The 19,646-nt window shown below is 43.9% G+C and overlaps 1 protein-coding gene across 4 annotated transcripts in view; it reads left to right on the top strand.

Annotated features, from left to right (window-relative positions):
• Positions 1-466: 466 nt before the first annotated feature.
• Positions 467-19,646, top strand: part of MCOLN2 (mucolipin TRP cation channel 2) — a 57,505-nt gene continuing 38,325 nt past the window's right edge. The window contains exons 1-2 of one of the 4 annotated variants that reach the window (XM_058716770.1): positions 467-729; positions 19,091-19,250. In XM_058716770.1, coding sequence (XP_058572753.1) covers positions 653-729; positions 19,091-19,250 — 237 coding nt within the window. In that variant the 5' untranslated portion in view covers positions 467-652. Of the gene's footprint in view, positions 730-1,033; positions 1,157-1,215; positions 1,373-8,201; positions 8,390-19,090; positions 19,251-19,646 lie in introns of those variants that run through there. The other 3 variants (XM_058716773.1, XM_058716774.1, XM_058716771.1) reach the window with 3 other exon arrangements.

The raw sequence follows: 19,646 nt of genomic DNA on the forward strand, positions 1-19,646 counted from the left end.
TCTGTCCCTCCCGGGGTCACAGGGACACGTACTCCCCAAGCAGGGGGCTCGCTCAAGCTCCCCCACGCAAGCGAAAGGCCATTCGTTTTTCTTCCCTTGCGCGTCGGTAGTTTTAACATCTCCGAAACATGACTCTTGTCACAGAGTTTTGTGATCGTACACTTCAGAATACAAACACGTTCCAATGAATGAACTTAACCGAATGAGCTTGCCAGTTTATGTAAGGTCCTAGAGGAAAGGACCATGTCTTTCTTATGCTGGTGTCCACAGTACCCAGCACTCGGCTTGGCACTGAGTGTGTCCTGAACGCATCAAAATAGAAATGACTGCAGAAATGCGCAGAATGGGTGCAGAAAACAAGAGGGAGCGAAAAAAGGCTGGGGTCGCGGGGAGCAGGGAGTGCGCGGCCCCGCCGCCTGGGGGCAGTGTGGAGGGCGCGCGGGCGGCACCAGCGCTCCACAGTCGGGTTCCCTTTAGAAGGCGCTTCTCCCTAGCCGGACCTCCCGGCAGACACCCCGGACGCGGAGCGGGCTGGCCGCAGCGCCCGGCACATCCGAAACTCCAGCGCGGAAGCTTGGGGTCGGCACCCCGGGGCCGAGGCAGGTGCAGCCGTCCCACCCTCGGTCTCCTCCTGCCGCACAGGGGCAGCACCATGCCTTCCGGCGTGGAGGCTCTGGACCTGCCGGCGTGGAACGGAGCCTCAGGCCTGTCCTGGGGGCCCCGCCACAGGTCAGTACCCCTGGGGCTCTCGGCTCCCGCCCGCTTGGAGCGTCCTGGGGGCCCCCTGCCTTCCGCGGGCCCTCCCCGGACTGCTTTCCTCCTGGGGTCTTCGGGCGTCCCTACTCCGCTGCTTCTCCCACCGCCCCCGCCTGGCTCCGCTAAGCTGCCTCCAGCACCCCCGGGGCTCGCAGAGGCCCGCGGGTTTACACGTGGAAAAAAAGTACCCCGGGGCCCAGCTCCCAGCTCGCGCTGCCCGGAGGGAAGCAACGCGGCGGAGGTGGTGACTCGGGGGCGGGGCGGGAACGCCTGGCCACGCGCCGCTGGGCTCCCGACTCGCACTTCAGCCTTGCGGTCCCGCCGACGCGCGGCCGGAGCAGCGCCCCGCCGTCCCCACCCCCGGGCCCGGGTCTTCGGGCCCCGGGGGGCTGCAGGAAGGGTAAGAGAAGGGAGCCCGCCTAGCAGGGCTCCAACTTTAGGGAAGGCGTGCGTGCCCGGGAGGGCTGAGAGGCGTGTGCACTGAACGGGTTTTCCTGCTCGGAATCCCCAAAGCCGTGGAAAGTTTTGAAGGCGGAGACGTGGCCCGGCAGCCTTATCGGTTTCCCCAGACCGGGACGCGGGAGAGAGGATCAGGTGTTTTCAGGCTAACCGTCAGGTGAGGCGCCTGAGCGGTATCCTTCAGGATGTCGGATTCTGGAGGAACTCTCATCAAATGGATGGCTTTGCTGTTCTAGACTAGAGCTTTCTTGCTGCCTTGGGCGTGCTTATATTAGCTGCTTGCAGTTAGTTAAATAAGGCTGGGCTGTGCCTTCCGGAACAAACAGGCCTTTTCCTCAGGTGGGAGGGTTACAGTGTGGTTAACCCCAATTCCTCTACCTTTATGAAAAGGCGCGCAGTTCAGCCGGATGGCGCTGCCGAGGGGCCCCGCCTCCGTGGTCAAAGCCGCCACCACCCAGCTGCGTGGCTGAGCCCGAGCCCGGGGGGTGAGTACCAGCAGGCCTTGGCTCCCCCTCTGCTCACAAAACAAATCCAGTGGTGGGCCTTTACATTTTCTCGAAATAGTGGAGAGACTCTCCTGCGTTTCTTGCATGGCGTTCTCAGTATTACAAGCGGACTTATGCTAGCAAGGAAAGCCAGACTTTAGGAGAATTTACTTGATCTCTGGTGGCTGTCCAGATGACTTCAATTCCAAGCAAGCGTGGTGTGTGTGTGTGTGTGTGTGTATATGCACACGTGTATATATGTGTGTGTGTATATATATACATATATGTTTTTTAAGACCTTTGAAAGGCTAGGTTTGAATTAGAGGACATAACTATGGTACAACTTTGACGACTGGATACATGCAAATGTTACACCAAAATGACCATCTCTCTTAAATGTCGATTTTTAATGGGGCAGATGGGCAGAAGTGATATGTTTCTTCCACTGCCTTAGCTCTAAAAGCCCTGTCCTAAAAGGTGGGGAGCACACAGACTCTGGGTTTCCTTACTGTCTTCTGCATGGACTGATACACAGGCTTGTGCTTACGGTGGGTGTGATGTATATAATCTGTGTTGTTGTTGTTTGTTTTAAATCTTTAGTCCGGTATTTTTCTTAGCATGTTTCCTTCAGAGCTTAACCATTTGTATCATATCCAGGGAGTATCTCCAGAGGCTCCCATTCTTATACTACAGGACACACACTTGGCCGTGCACACAAATAGCTTTCGAAGGGATTTACATTTGAAATCTATATATCCTGGTTGTGCAGGACCAGTGGGAAACAGAGGCTTGTGTCATTGTAAACTGAGAATGGAAGAAGGGGTCATCGAGAGAGGGCATGGGAAAGGTGGTCTAGCTGTCAAGATATGAATTCGGATGTTTGATGTTCAAGGGACCAGCTGCATTGTTCTCTGCAGAGGTGGGACGTGGGCTTCACACTTTTGAGAGATGTTCACCACCTCTGTGATGTGCTAACCAAACAGCCTAAGCTGGGGGGAATCCAGTAGCTTCTTCCGTTTGAGTCAACAGTCTCAAGATTTTAGCTCATCTTCCTCTTCATACTTCACGTTGCGTCAAATAAGCTCCCACTACCAGAAACTTGCCCTTCTCCTTTAGCAAACCTTCCTTAAACCAGGGCTGTGGCCTGGACGCTTTAAAAACAGACATTGAGGAGGGCACCTGTTGGGATGACCGCTGGGTGTTGTATGGAAACCAATTTGACAATAAATTGTATTTAATATTAAAAGAAAAAAAAAACCAGACACATTTCCCACTCTTCTCCTGAGCGTTGCCATGCAGGGGTCAACATAATGGTGCCAATTTGATTTAATCCCCTACACTTAAAAATCGGTAAATCCTGCAGTGTTTTAGAAGGCCATGTTCTTTTCTCCCAAGGAAGAGCATATTCAAAGTGTTGTTTCTGGAGTGCCTGGGTGGCTCACTTGGTTGAGCATCCAACTTCAGCTCAGGTCATGATCTCACGGTTCGTGAGTTCAAGTCCCACATCGGGCTCTGGGCTGACAGCTCAGAACTTGGAGCCTGCTTCGGATTCTGTGTCTCCCTCTCTCTCTGCCCCTCCCCCACTCACGCTCTGTTTCTCTCTCTCTCTCTCAAAAATAAACATTACAAAAATTTAAAAAGTGTTGTTTTTAACAACAGAGTAATAAATATAAAAACTCATAATGAAGCAAGGAGGAAGAGTAATGGAGACAAATTTTGAACAGAATGGCAGAGAATAGAGAACTCAAAGTCAGGAGTGATCATATTCACAAGCTAATCTCTTCAGGCTCGGTCTCTTCACTGATGTGAAGTGAAACCCAGGATAAGACAGTTTTTAAAACTTAGTAGAAAAACAGGTGACTTCTTGTGGCTACAGTTTTCAAAGTAAAATTAGCAGCCAAAGAAAACCCTTTTGGCCATGAAAGATAAAAGTGGGATCTCTCTAGCCGAGGCGGGGCTGTTCTTAGCCACAGCCAGGAGTCTAGGTTCCACATGTGAGTTCTGAAGAATGAGATCACCCTTCAGTGAGCTCTTACATCATGATTATGGGCTTCATAGAGAAAACTTTTATTTCCAGACTTCATTCTTTTTTACTCAAACTGTAATATTCTTTTCAGGATCAAATGTTTAAAGCCAGGTTTTGGTTTGTTTACTTGTTTGCTTTGGCAATCATGGCGGGGTGTTGTGCGGGGGGGGGGGGGGTCCCATTTTCCTTAGATGACCTCTAGCTGAGCTTTCTACTCTGACCTTGGACCCCTGCCTCCTTTTCTCTGGTGTGACAAGACAGCTTTGGGGAGGGGGGGAGGGAGGTTGCCAATATTCCTGTCCCCTCAATAGGGGGATGGTTTCCTTCCTTCTCCTTTGAAGGTTGTCTTCTGTTATCTCTCCTTGAATACATCTGTCGGGCAATAATTGGTGACTAGTGAAGCCAAAGGTTCTGAAAAATTGTCCTTGCTATAATTCCAGAAGACCCATAATTTAAATGGTGGGCTTTAAAAAATTATATCACCTAGGCGCCTGGGTGGCTCAGTCGGTTAAGCGGCCGACTTCGGCTCAGGTCATGATCTCACAGTCCGTGAGTTCGAGCCCCGCATCGGGCTCTGTGCTGACAGCTCAGAGCCTGGAGCCTGTTTCAGATTCTGTGTCTCCCTCTCTCTGACCCTCCCCTGTTCATGCTCTGTCTCTCCCCGTCTCAAAAATAAATAAAAAACGTTAAAAAAAATTTGAAAAAAAAATTATATCACCTAGAGCAGCTAGAGGGAATTGTCACAGATAGGGTGAACCTAGAGATTCCCCAGCTGACAATGAGGTGGGCTTGTCTAAGAATAAGGTAAACTCATTCAGTGGTTTGAGGAGAAAGTGGTTACTTATGGCTTTATGGCTTTTAATTTTCCTTTTCCTTTGGGAGAGTCATTAGCATGACCCTGTTAAATGGGGATTTTGTTGAAATGTTAGAGAAAGCCAAATGTGAAGGCTGCCATGATTCCTCTCATCTTCTCCAGCTGTAAGTGCTTTTGGAAGCCTGTATTGCTAAGAAATGGAGTTTTGCTTTACTTATCTCTGACCTAGAGAGCTGATTGGTCAGGATTTTCAAAGGGGGCGTGACTTGTTCAGAACCAGCACTTTAAAAATGTGCAGCCCTACTTCTGCTTTCTTGCTCGCCAGAGGCAGCAAAGTGGTGATGAGAGGGGATTTTATAGGAACTGGGTGGCATGGTCGGTCTTTAGGGAAATTCCTGAAAGTTGTAGCATGCACATTTTTTATGAGTGGCTCCAGTGGGAAATGAAAAGCCCTACAGTTTTTCTTCTCCAGTGCTTCTCAGGATTAGAATGACCATGTCATTTATGTCCTGAGAGCTATGCTTACACGGTAACCAGAGTTTCTGTCTTTTTCCCCTCCTTCCTTTCCTCCCTCCTTTCTTTCCTCCCTCCTTTCTTTTTCTTTCTCCTTCCTTCCTTCCTTCCTTCCTTCCTTCCTTCCTTCCTTCCTTCCTTCCTTCCTTCCTTTCTTTCTTTCTTTCTTTCTTTCTTTCTTTCTTTCTTTCTTTCCTCCTTGACTTCCTTTTATTGGAAGTCCCACAGCATCAGCTATCTGGATCCATTCCTCTGCCTCCCTCTCTCTCTCTCTCAGCACAAATCATGAGAAAATCAGTTCATTATAGGAATTGGAGTCGAAGAAAAAAAAAATGTATGATGTATGTTGTTGGGATTTTTCTGAAGCCTTCCATCTGCCAGGTTGCTCTGTGACATTCACTCCCTGGGCCAGCATGGTCATTGCTGTAAACACAGTGAAATTTAGTCTCTGCCTGACTTCCCCACTTTCTATCTCCCACACAAACATCAGGCAGAGAAATACTGGATTACCTGGCATGTGTTATTAGATTCCTTTTTTACATAACTTGTTTTAACTCATGACAACTCAAGAATCCATATGTTAATCACCAAAAATCAAGAAAATATGGAGGACTTAAAGAAGAAATTTGAGATTATATGTGACACTGCAAAAGAGTGCCAAGATTTTTTTTTTTCCTTTCTGGTTTATGCACTTCTAGACTTGAAAAATGGAGTCTCAATATATTTATTTCGTACTTAAAAGAATTAACAATATGCATAGACATCTTTAGGTCAATACAATGTTGCCAGTAGGGTTACAGTGAACATTTTTGTAGTCATCTTTTTGACTGGCACTTGTTCTAAAAAACTCATACCCCCTTTGAAAACACATTTTGAAGTTCACTCAGTTTTAAGCATTTGTTGTGCAAATCCACAGAGGTTTGATTCCTAGATCACAGATACTCTTCTGGATACTGAGCCTGAGTGCCCTTCAAAAATGTACATTTCCATCAATACAGGCTTGTTCTCAGTTTTGGTAAATGAAACTTAAGATAGATTTTCAACAATCTGGCTGTTAGTACATTTTCGTTGCTGTTCAATTTTCACTGTCCTGTTCAGATCCTTGGCCTGTTATTACACTAGGTTGTCTTTTTTTCTTCTCATAACTTGGAGCTGTCTACAGGTAATAGGTCATAAACTTCTGGCTGTTTCAATAGATTGCAGACTTTTCCCCTGTTCTGTCTTTTAACGTTTCAAAATCTTAAATGTTTGTGTGAAGATCTGTCAGTCTTTTTCATTGGCTTCTGACATTGGCTTGTGTCATCCTTAGAAAAGTATGTCAAATCATATTTTAAAAAATTCTCTCTTAGGCTTCGACCGATTTTATTTTTTAAATGTGTCTAAGTTTTACTTTTGCACTTGGATTCCAGGAGGATTCTCATTTTCTCTCTCCCCAGTAGATTCCAAGTTTTCATGATAACAATTCACTGAAAAGTTGATTCTTTGGAAAGACTTCAGGAATATTAATTGAAACAAAATAGGGTTTCTCTCAGCAAACCAGGCAATCAAATTACCTAAAACACTCTCACGTGTCTTGGCCGAGCAAGCCTTTTCAGTATAATTTTAATTCAAAATTTCCTATCAGTGTTTTAGACTCTATATTGTTGTTATATTGTTTTTATTATGTTTGTTGCTGTTGTCATTATTATTATTTCATCTTAACAGGTACTGGCCAACACAACGTTCATATAGTCAAGGTTGTTGTCTCATTCATTGACCCATTTCTTTTTCCTAAAAATTAGTCATCAAACACCTGTTATGTGTTAGGTGCTCTGCCGTATGCTGGGGGATGTAGCGATGACCAAGACCTGGCCTTCAAGAAGTTCTCTTGTAGAGAAGACCAATAAAGAATGTGCTCTCAATCATAAAGGAAATTAAGTGCTGAGACAGGCAGTAGGGAAGGATGAGAAGGAGCCAGACGTACAGAGAGTTGGGGGCATAGCAGTAAGACAGGTGAAACAGCAGATGCAAATGGCCAGATCAGGGACTGTTTCAGATCCAGGAAAGAGGATGTGAGGGAGGAAGGATATGGGAAGGGAGGGGGCGGGAGACTTTTAGGCAATAATGGGAGGGTTGGATTTTAGTTTGAAAGCAGGGGGAAGCCACTATGGAGTTTTAAGCAGGGCAGTGATATCTGACTTGTGCTTTTAACGTTACCCCCCAGGGGTGCCTGGGTGGCTCAGTCAGCTGAGCGTGGAACTCTTGATTTCAGCTCAGGTCATGATCCCAGAGTCACGGGATGGAGCCCCACATCCGGCTCTGTGCTGAGCATGGAGCCTGCTTGAGATTCTCTTTCTCCCTTTGCCCCTCCCCTCTTCAGATTCTCTTTCTCCCTTTGCCCCTCCCCTCATTCTCTTTCTCTAAAATACAAAAATTAAATAAAAATAAAAAATAAAAATAAATTAAAAAAAACCATTACCTCTAAGGCTGCAGTGGATAGAGGGAGGTGGGACCAACCCATGATATGCTTTGAAGGAAGACTTGATCAATTGGATGTGTGGATTGAGGAAAAGGAGAAGTCAAATTATGGCTCTGGAGCAAAGTTCCTATACTTTACTACACATTAGAATTACCTGGAAAGCTTATCACAAATCTTGATACTTAGCTCATAACTGGGCACCAGTTAGATCCGAATATCTAGGGGCTGGAAGCAAGGCGCTGAAACCTTTTAAAAGTCCCCAAATGGGGGTGCCTGGGCGGCTCAGTCAGTTAAGCGTTGGACTTTGGCTCAGGTCATGATCTCACCGTTTATGGGTTCGAGCCCCGTGTCAGGCATTGTGCTGACAACTCGGAGCCTGGACCCTGCCTCGGATTCTGTCTCCCTCTCTTTTTCTGCCCCTCCCCTGTTCATGCTCTGTCTCTTTCTCTCAGTAATAAACAAACATTAAAAATTTTTAAATAAATAAATGTCCCCAAATGCTTCTAGTGTGCAGCCAAGGTGGAAAATCACTGATAGGGGGAGTGGTTACAGCTGAAACATCTGGATAAATGTGTGTAATCACTGTGCTGAGCAGATGGGTGGAGAAGGGGGTGGGTGTTGGTGTGAGAAATCTATTAGACGTGTGGGTGGAGTTTCAAGGAAGAGGTTGGATAAGGGAGTCTGTTCAAGAGAGAGATTTGCTGGAGTTGCAGATGTGAAAGTCCACATCATGTGGGTAATATTTAAAGCCACAGGACTGGGTCTTGAGAAAGGAGGACAGAGGATAGAAACGCCCTGGACTGTGTCCTGAGGCTCTCTGGCACCCGAAGTCTGATGGAAGAGGAGCCAGCAAAGGAGGCTGAGAAATGCCCAGTGAGGTAGGCAGAAGAACCAGGGGAGTGGGATGTCCTAGAAGCAGAGGGAAGAGGTTGCCCCGGGGTTGTACTGGTCAGCGGAATCAAAGGCGGCCCAGCCACTAAGCTGCAGCCTGAGAAGTGACCATTGGCACCTGCAGCCAGAGAGGGTTCACTGGGGAATAACAAATGGAAACTAAGGGTTTGCTCTAAAGAGTCTGAAGACCCTGAGGAAAAGAAATGTTGGATTCATCCCATCAGATAGCTTTACTTGTTTTTTCCTTCTCATTTTAATAACATGACCATTTAGAAGTCTCCCGAATTTATGGACTAGGATTCCGTTGTCAGCCAAATTATCACACATTTCTTTTTTTTTTTAATTTTTTTTAACATTTATTTATTTATTTTTGAGACAGAGAGAGACAGAGCATGAACGGGGGAGGGGCAGAGAGAGAGGGAGACACAGAATCGGAAGCAGGCTCCAGGCTCTGAGCCATCAGCCCAGAGCCCAACGCGAGGCTCGAACTCACGGACCGCGAGATCGTGACCTGAGCCGAAGTTAGACGCTTTAACCGACTGAGCCACCCAGGCGCCCCAGTCACACATTTCTAAATAAGAGAAGTTGTATTTGAAATACTAGTTTATTTGAACATGACATTTTTTTCCTCTTCATTCCTGACTATCTTCCAGGCCATTACTCCCTTTATTTAAAAATGTTTCATTTATTTGTTGTGGGGAGGGAGGGGCAGAGAGACAGAGGGAGACAGGATCCGAAGCGGGCTCCTCACTGCCAGCACAGAGCCAGATGTGGGGCTCGAACCCATGAACCATGAGATCATGACCTGAGCTGAAGTCAGATGCTCAACCGACTGAGCCACCCAGGCGATTACTCCTTAAGAAATATTTAATTCAGGGATCAAGGAGGAACACTGGACAGGGGGGTCAGTAAATTGGATTCTTTTGGGGGCAGGTTGCAACCTGAGGGTACCTTAATTGCCTCATTCATAAAATAAGGAGATGGGAACAGATCACCCGCAAGGTAGAGGATTTCAAACTGGGTGCACATTTGAATAACCTGGGGAGCTTTTTAAAAGCCCCAGTGCCTGGGCCGCACCCACGCCAATTAGGCCAGAATCTCTGTGGATGGAGGCTGGGCTTCAGTGTTCTTCAGGTGCCCCAGGTGACTCAGTGTGTAGCTGAGTTTGCAAACAGTGGCCCTAAGTTCTTCTCTAGCTCTAATATTGAAGTAGTCTATTCTTGGGTCTTAATACATTCCCTACCCTCAACAAACTCAGGAAAAAGGGAAGACTGGATACCAGGTGGCAATTAGCAGTGTCTGTTAAGGGAGGTCTCAAAATTTACCTTCCGGGCTTCCTTTCACAGGATGGGACTGATGGATACTCTCTATAAAAATGAGGGAGCAAAGGAATTCCAGGAAATGTGGATTCCAATTTCGGAAAGAGGTGAGGGGAATTTCCAAGTTGATGGCCCTGAACAGGAATTAGGAAGCAACCAGTGTAGGTTGGAGCAGGAGGATGAGGCTCCAGGAACGATGAGAAGAAAGAACTGGGAGAAGAAAGAATTTGACGAGTTGCCCAACTTGCTTGATTGTCTTGAAGGCAGCTGGCAGATTCAGCCAGAGTTTGGTGATGGAATCCCAGCTGGTCTGTTGAAAACTGAGCAAATGGGGAAAAGGGGCAATTAACTCCAAAAGCTTTTTCTTACAAGGGGGAATATAAAATCACAGTGTACTAGTGGCTCAACTGTGAAACACATTTGCATATTCACTTCATAAATTCTGAGTATCCAAAAGTTTTATTAAAATTTTATTGAGATGATGAGCAGGGAGGGGACAGGTGTATGCTTGCTGGTGGGTGGGGGGCAGATATAAGAGCTAAAATCATCTTTTCCATGGGAGGATGTAGATTGATAATATCTAAAAGAGACATAAATAGTGGGGCAGCATTATTTAGAAATATTAAAGTAAATAACTGAAAAGAAACATAAAAGAATTTGCCTCTAAGGAGCAGAAATCAGGGGTGGGTTTGTTACATAGTTCCTTTAAAATTATGTAGATGAGGGGTGCCTGGGTGGCTCGGTCGGTTAAGCGTCCGACTTCATAGTATAGAATAAATGCAAAGGAAGCCATAGGGATTTAGGCAATATTGACATGATACAGTTTATACTTTAAAAAGCCCACCCTGTGCATCAATCTGATATTGTATCTCTGGATGGGATGTCGTATGAAGTATACAATGTCATCTATGATATATTCCAGGCAAAAATGTTTAACTTGAGTCTATCAAACCTTTGCATCTAACAAACAACTTGGCATCATGATCTCACCTTTGGTGAGCTGGAGCCCCGCGTTGGGCTCTGTGCTGACAGCTCAGAGCCTGGAGCCTGCTTCAGATTCGGTCTCCCTCTTTCTCTGCCCTTCTCCTGCTCACACTCTCTCTTTCTCAAAAACAAATAAACATTAAAACAATAAAATAAAATTATGTAGACGATTAAGTTTGGTGGGGGAAAGATGACATTGGGGAGGTAGGTGGGACCAGACAATGCAGAGCCATATAGATGTAGGTTCCTGGTGGTACTTACTGTTCCCTGTGCTAAGGGTACAGGAGGGATAGATTTGGGAAGTGGTTCACCTGCTTCTGCGGTCCCATCCTGTGTGACTAGTAAGAGATCGTTGTGAATTAGGAAAACCATTCTGTTCTAGTGCCACTGCATCAAAACAAGATACCTCAACAGGGATGTCTGTCAGGATCTTGGGGAACAAACACCAATTTCTCCCAAGCTAAGGAGTTTGTAATATCAGCAGTGGTAACACAAGAACATCCACATCTATGGTGGTAGTGTGGTTGGAGCTCTGAAACACTGGAGAAGTAGTCCCAAATATTTTTTTTTAATGTTTATTTATTTTTGAGACAGAGAGAGACAGAGCATGAACAGGGGAGGGGCAGAGAGAGAGGGAGACACAGAATCTGAAATAGGCTCCAGGCTCTGAGCTGTCAGCACAGAGCCAGACGCGGGGCTCGAACTCACGAACTGTAAGATCATGACCTGAGCCGAAGTCAGACGCTTAACCCATGGAGCCACCCAGGCACCCCCCAAATATTTTTGACAACTTCCCCCATCAGTTAAAAGAACATCCCCCCTCTCTGAATGTATGTTTGTATATTGTTTTATATTCTATAAAACAGGTAAAACTAACATTTTAAAGGGTGAGGTAGGATATTAAAATAAATTGCTAAATGCAGTGACTTTACATCATTATGACTTCATAGTGTCATTACCTAATAACTTGGGGTATAACACATACATTTAACACTAGTAGCTTTGGCCAATATTTTGAATAGTTTTCTTGATAAATCTGTTTCTTTTTTCCAACTTCTTTTCAGATCATATTTGTTTTTGAAAAATTTTTTTAATGTTTATTTATTTTTGAGAGAGCGTGCAAATGGGGGAAGGGCAGAGAGAGAGGGAGACACAGAATCCAAAGCAGACTCTCGGCTCTGGGCTGTCAGCACAGAGCCTGACGCGGGGCTCGTGAACGGTGAGATCCCTGAGATCATGACCTGAGCTGAAGTTGGACGCTTAACTGACTGAGCCACCTAGGCACCCCTTTCATCTTTTTTGAACTCATGGAAAACAAAGTTTATATTAGGAGGGTATTTGTGTCTTCATTTTCTTGATGCTAATGTAGGCCCTCATTGGTTCCAGTGAGTCTCATTTTTTGGTAAGAATCTTTATGTCTCTTGCCCACCTTGTGAGGGTTGACTAAACTGGATAATATACTCCAAAAATGCTTAAATGGGCTCACCTAAACCTTAAGTGGTAGGAATATGCTGAAAACCAGTGAGGCCACCAACATCAACCCCCTACTTTGGGATCTTGCTTTCTTCCCCGCCCAGGTTGCCTTGCATACCTACATGAAACACAGGCATCTGGCATTCTGGCCAAGTGAGGGCAGATTGGGTATGATGCATAATAATCCATATGATAAAACTCATAAATTTAGGGGTGCCTGGTGGTTCAGTCGGTTAAGCGTCCGACTTTGGCTCAGGTTATGATCTCAGTTTGTGAGTTCGAGCCCCATATAGGGCTCTGTGCTGTCAGTACAGAGCCTGCTTTGGATCCTCTGATCCCCTTTCTCTCTCTCTGCCCCTCCCTGACTTGTTCTCTCTCTCTTTCTCGGTCTCAAAAATAAAATGTGTAAAATTGTAAATCTTCTCTCTTTGCTAGGTTAATACAGTTAGTAGCCCTAACCCTTTCTTCTCACATACCAGCGAATAGTCCCTTGTGTGCACGCACCCCTCTTTGGAGGCCACTGTAATAGAAAACAATCTTTCATACCTCTTTTTGAGTAGGGTAAGGGTCATGCAAACTGAAAAACTAGCGGCCTGGGCTGGTTAGCTTATTTGCTGAGCCGATCGTGGTAATGGGAACAAGGTACCATCACTGAACTTTGTGTGTGTATTTTTCTGAGGCAAAGGCCAAGAGCCTTCACAGGTTCTCACACGGGGTTATGACCCCAGCGAGGTTAAGAATTGCTGGTACCTTGTTTTCTTTTGCTTTTTAAAAAAACTTCAAGCTTCCATAGACTTTCTTAGTCATTGATTTGTTAAAGCTGGAATTGCCTTCGGACACATGATAGCCTTAAAATTAGGGGACATCACACAGTCTTGAGCATCTGAGGGAAGAGTAGGTTTTCTTAATAACAGACGGGAGCTTTGATGTGCTTCTTCTCTGACTTCTCACCCGTAGCACTAAGACTCAGGCTTCTTTCTCTCCTAAGTCCTCTTTAGTTTTCCATTCTAGCCCATTGTGTGGGTGAATTTCCATTCTATTCTAGATTTTGTCTTTATGCTCACCAATATGGTGCTTTTTCCTCTGCTATTTTGGTCTCTAACAGTGCCACTTATTAAGCTTAAATAATCCAGATCGTGCATTTCCTATAGTTTAGTGAAACATAAATAATTCATGAGTCATGATTACTCTTATTTATTTCATGCAATTTCACTTTCACAAACCCACAGTTGGTGGGTCAGAGTGCGATCTTCACTGATTTCTCTTCCTTGACTGATTTCATGGTGCAATTTCTCGTCCCCTGAATTGCGTTATGAGTTATGAGTCCCACTCTCTGTCCTTTTCTCAACCTGTTGCTGATTTTCATCATTTGTGATAGAGCTTGCAGTGTTTTTCCTGCTGACTTAACTCTTGCTTGGACAGTTGTGATCGCGGCTTCAGGCTTCCTGTACCAAGCACCCAGCCTGAGCACAGGAGGGTGTTGCATGATTAAGTGGCAAATGCAGGGATGTTTTGGTCTTGTGATATTGTCTTGCCTCTTTTGTGTTTTTAGTTTTCCTTCTTTTTCACTTTGCATTGGTTGTTTGTTTGACACCATTATATTTCTGTTATAGGATGTCCAGTTGTATCTGAGTGTGTATTTAATACCCTTCACCGAACAGGGAACTAGGGCAGATCTACAAATTGGGAAGAGGGGTGCAAGAAAAAGCTCTCAGAAGAGTAAAGTTTAGAAAGCTTGTACGTTTACATTATTCTTGAGATTCTAGAATTTCTAAGCCAAAATATCATCACCTTTTCTTCCAAACTTCAGATATTGTTTCTAAACCTAAGTTGGACTTATTTTTTTTTAAGTTTATTTATTTATTTTGAGAGAGAAAGAGAGAAACAGACCATGCGAGCTGGGGAGGGAGGGAGGGAGGGAGGGAGGGAGGGAGGGAGGGAGGGAGAGAGAGAGAGAGAGAGAGAGAGAGAGAGAGAGAGAGAGAGAGAGAATCCCAAGCAGGCTCCATGCCGCCAGCACAGAACTGGATCCGGGGCTTGATCTCATGAACTGTGAGACCATGACCTGAGCCAAAATCAAGAGTCAGACATTGAACTGACTAAGCCACCCAGGAGACCCAAGTTGGACTTACTAAAAACAGCCATCTCATCCTGTAACTTTATTATTCACATTAATTTTTTTTTCCGTATTTCTATCTTTCCATCCTCTGTTGATTACATTTGGCTAGTACTACTCTTTATTTCACCAGATGGCTCTGTATGCCTGAGGGGGAAGTTCTTCATGCTAGCGTTTTCATTTTTCTTTTTATCCTTCACATTGCTAGAAGTCTTACAACTGCTCTGTAAGTAAAAAACTTCTGGATGGGTGGAGTAATGTCAATGATTTAACACAATAAGTGATTCTGATGTTTGTTATCTCTCTCTCTCTTTTTTTTTTTTTTTTTTTTTTTTTTTGCCTGTGACTTATTTTCTTAATAAGGTTTCTTAGGATAATGTTAAAGTCAGTTACCATTTTTTGAACATTTAATGGCCATGTAGTCAAAGAAACCAGCAGCTGAAAGATTTGTTTGAAGCCACTTGAAGCAATTGGGGTACTGTGTTCTCTCTGTTCCCGGGGTGCTCAATGGAGATTTCACTTACAGCAGGGAACACATTTTATGGTACTTTTATGTGTTCATCTCTTTCCCTTCCATGGAACTGAGCTCTTGGAAGGCAGGAAAATGTCTCTGGCAGAGCTGGGCCCACAAGGCGTTCAGCGAGTATTTGACCTAATGCCCTGTGTTTCACACCACTGTTTTCAAGAAGACCACGTCTTCTTTCATCAGCATGGTGTTTCTCACACTAGAGGCCAGGGGTGTATGTGGGAGAGGAGTTTCCATGCCTTCTCCTGAGGGTTTATCACAACTTTTCAGATGCCCCTTTTCGTTTAATTAAATGAAAAAAAAAATTACTGTGAATCATCAGGATGAATACGTTAGCAATATGGTTCTGCTAAAGCAATGGTGGTTAACTCTAAATTCAGCCCTGCTCGGACAGGCCCACGAAAACTTCTTCTGGTGTGTTCCAGGGGTCTGAAGGTTTGTGGTGGAGGATGAGCTGTCAGGATACCACTTTCTTCTTGGAAATGCCTCCCTCAGTGCTCTTTGTCAGGCATCCCTGTGGCACTTACTCCTCTGTGTGTTATGATGGATTTCCCTCTGGCTCTGCGTCCCCCTCTTCCAGAGTTAGCCCATTTCCACAGTGCTTTCACACTATGGTGCAACACTCACTGAACTATGGGATAACCTGGGAATACGTGTTCATAAGTCTTTCTCTCTTACTGGACACTGAACATCAGCAGTTCGGGGAACCTCTCCAGCTTTGAGTCCCGAGTACCCAGCTCTCCCAGCACAGTGCATGGTAAGGTGGTCAGATCGAGTCCTGAGGTAACTAGAATGGATGCAGGCAAACACATTTTAAAGGTCTCCTCATTCTTTTGAGATGAGACTCATGTGGTCATTGATTCTTCATTTCTGAAAGTATTTTTTGTTTTCCCCAAGTTGGTCTTAGAGGTATTTGTACCTATTCTTGTCTTTCAATATGCTGAGCATGAGTCTTCTAACCCATGTCTGATTCTGATATACTTGGCTCTGTTTCAGCTCCCTGTTTCTTTTTCTTTCTTTCTTTCTTTTTTAAACATTTTTATTTATTTTTGAGACACAGAGTCAGAATGAGCACGAGCAGGGGAGAGGGAGAGGGAGACGCAGAATCCGAAGCAGGCTCCAGGCTCTGAGCTGTCAGTGCAGAGCCTGACGTGGAGCTCAGACTCATGGACCCTGAGATTATGACCTGAGCCAAAGTCGGACGCCCAAATGACTGAGCCACCCAGGCGCCCCTCTGCTCCTGTTTCTAAGTAGGCTGTTCCATATTGCTTGGTTTCCTCATGTGCTTGGTTATGTCTTACTCCCAGCTGATGAATGTGTTTTCCAAGTTATTTGTTAGAGTGCCCAAGTCCTAGGATGAACCTCCAGAGAAGTCTGTGTGAGTTTGCTGGGAGACGGAGGGCAGTTTCAGTTTGAAACCAAGCAAGCTTGGTTTGATGTTCTCTGGCTCATCCAGGTGTGAGGCGCAAAGGGCTGTGTTGTGGACATCATTTCTCAGGATGGGCCCGTTTCTTAAATTTCCTTTTCTTTTATTTGAAACTACTTTGGCCTTTTCTGTAGTGCTCTAAGCTTGGGGACAGGCAGTTTTAATGCTATTTTTCTGATAAGGTGCTAGCACTTTGGGACCCCTGTCTACATCTGAGGAAGATCTCCTAGCAGGTCTTGGATGGATTTTGGGCCTTGAACCCTGGCTCCTTCACTCCCCTTTCCCAGGGCTGCAGACTGAAGCCTCAGTACATGTGCCCGCACTTCTGCAGGTTCTCCCCAAGACTAGACCAGGCGTTCCTTGCTTTTAAAAATTTTTAAGTGTTCTGAGAAACATTTTTACAAGTTTACAGGTTTAGAAACTTTATTACAAGTTTTTTTTTAATTTAAATATATTTGACATATATCATTGTACAAATTTCAGGTGTTCAACATGTTGATTTGTTGCATGTATATATTGTAATATAATGGCCACCATAGCAATAGTTAGCTCCTCTGTCCCTCACAGAATTATTTCTTTTAAAAAAAAATTTTTTTTTTTTTTACATTTATTTATTTTGAGAGACAGAGACAGAGCACAAGTGTGGGAGGGGCAGAGAGAGAAGGAGACACAGAATCCGAAGCAGGCTCCAGGCTCTGAGCTGTCAGCACAGAGCCCAACGCGGGGCTTGAACTCACAAACTGCGAGATCATGACCTGAGCCGAAGTCGGACAGTTAACTGACTGAGCCACCCAGGCGCCCCTATCATTTCTTTTTTGTGGTGGGGATAATTTGAAGATCTAGTCTATTAGCTAGTTTGATGTTTATAATACAGCATTACTGTTTATATTCACTATATCATGTGTTAGATCTCTAGGACATATTGTTCTACTTCTGATTCTTTAGTCTTTTACAGGTATTTCCTCTAACTTCCCGCACTCCCCAAAAGAAATATGCATTTTGACTGCATCTGACTTCTGACTTCTCTCTCTTCTTTCTTTTTCTTTCCCTTTCTTTCTAACGTCCCTCTTCCTCCCCTTCCTTTCTTTTTCCTTTCCCCTTTCTTACATTCTTCCTCCTTCTTTTCCTTCCTTCCTTCCTTCCTTCCTTCCTTCCTTCCTTCCTTCCTTCCTTCCTTCCTTCCTTCCTTCCTTTTTTTCCCTTCCTTCTGCCCAGCAGGTGAATTATGAATAACCTAGCCTACTATTTCTGGAAATAGAAGGTCTAAAAATCAATTTAAAAATAGAAAATTATTAACTGAGTATAAGCCTTAAATAGTCTTAATATAAGCCTTAAAATAGTCTTTCCTTTTTAGTCTTCTTTAAAACTTCTTAATTGGGGTGGATAATGTAGATCTGAAGTCAGTATAAAAACAGGTCATTCAGATATTTCAGGTGAAAAGATGCCCGCAAATGACCCCCAATTATAGAAACTTCCCTAGAGATGAGTACCTTGAGTGATTGGCTGAACTTAGTAAAATTTACTCATTAAATTTGCCATCAAGACACTTCCTGTTGTGAGAAACAGAAGTCTAAGTTAAACTAGCTTAAGCCTCAAAGAGTATTTATTAGCTCAAATTGAAAGTCTTGAGATGAATGGCCTCAGGTACAGCTGGATCAAGGAACTCAAGTATTGCCATTAGGCTTAGTGTCTATCTTTTGTCTGTTCTGTGTTAGCTTCACTCTCTGACTTGCTCTTTTATGATGGCAAGGTGGCTTTCACAGACTCCAGACTCACAGCCTTTGCTTTAAGTCTATGATCTGCAAAATTTGTTGATTATGTATCCAATGGTAAAAGTTAAGCACATGTTATTTATAAATTATATGCCATTATATACCACTATTATTCCATGTTGTATTAATTATTAGTAGAGTTCAGTTTTTGTTTTTTTTTTTTAAGGTAAAGAATAAAATAGGGGCACCTGGCTGGCTCAGTAGAGCATACGACTATTGCTCTCAGGGTAGTGAGTTTGAGCTGCATGTTGGGTGTAGAGTTTATGTAAAATAAAAGATTAAAGTATAAAACACATTTAAAAAAGAAAAGAATAAAATAGAAGTACTAATACTTTCTATACTGCCAGTGGATTGTTTTGCACGCCCCAATTCGACAACAACTTAGTTGGAAGGATGGCATTTCTCCCATCAGATATAATCACAGTCTTGTGACCATAACTCATTGGTTCTTTTTGGCCTAGCTTGAGTCACATGCCCATTTCTGAGTCCACTGTCCTCAAAATAGTAAAAGAAAACTTTACTAATGTAAGGTGACACAAATAATTGACTAGGCATAAACAGATACTATTTTAACTTTTTAAAGGTATCTACATTTTGAATCTTGTAATCACTGCTGTATAATCAAAAGAAGGGGCATAATCATTGAGTACAGCATTATAGAACAAAGATTCTCTATTTTCATGGCAATGTAATTCCATTAGTCTTTGCTAAATTTCTGTGGTTTCATACCTGGAGTATCATGAAACTATCCTATCTAGTTTTTGTTAGTATTCCAGTGACAGGTGAATGCTATATGTTGAGAGGTAGGAATTGATGAGTCTTGCAAATAAAATCCTGTTCTTACAAATTTTTTGAGAATGGCTATTTTGAACAAGATGAAAAACTATGTGGAAAGGCAGGTGATAGAGGGTCCTGAATAATTTTCAGATTTCTAAAGAGAAAAGGAGGTTACTGTTTGGAGAGAGAATTTTGCTTGTAAGAATGGGTAAAGAACACAAATGGAAAGCATTATTCAGAAACTCTCTGATGAACAAGATGTTCTGCTAATTTAAAAATTGGTCTTGTGTGGCAGAAATGCAATGGCTCATCTTGATTCTGAGGTGAAAGAGGAATGTCTGCGGGAAGACCTGAAGTTTTATTTCATGAACCCTTGTGAAAAATACCGAGCCCGACACCAGATCCCATGGAAGCTGGGACTGCAGATTTTGAAGATAGCCATGGTCACCACGCAGGTAATTCATATTATCAGTTTGTTCGGGGATTTTTTTTTCTCCCTTACCACAAGGTGAAACAGTTTTCAGGTGTTCCGCCCTTAACTTTTGTTCTGAAAAGTCCACACTCAAGTTCATAAAACTGTAAAATTATGTTGACTCTGGAGGGCAGAGGGTAGGTTGAAGTTCAGTTTTGATGAGGACCTTGTTTTAGTAAGGGATTATGAGGTAAATACAGATAAATCATAGATCTGTATAGAATAGTAGACCTGTATGTCTGTGGGGGTGGGGGTGGAGTTCTGTATCCGAGTGAAGCACGTAGACTGGCAAAATCTGCTCAATCCCAGGTGATAGTGTCCTTCGAATTTCTCATCTTCATTCAAATACACTTTTGAAATCCGCATTTTTGACTGTTCT

Source organism: Neofelis nebulosa, chromosome 2 (assembly GCF_028018385.1).
Source record: "Neofelis nebulosa isolate mNeoNeb1 chromosome 2, mNeoNeb1.pri, whole genome shotgun sequence".
Classification (NCBI taxonomy): Eukaryota; Metazoa; Chordata; class Mammalia; order Carnivora; family Felidae; genus Neofelis; species Neofelis nebulosa.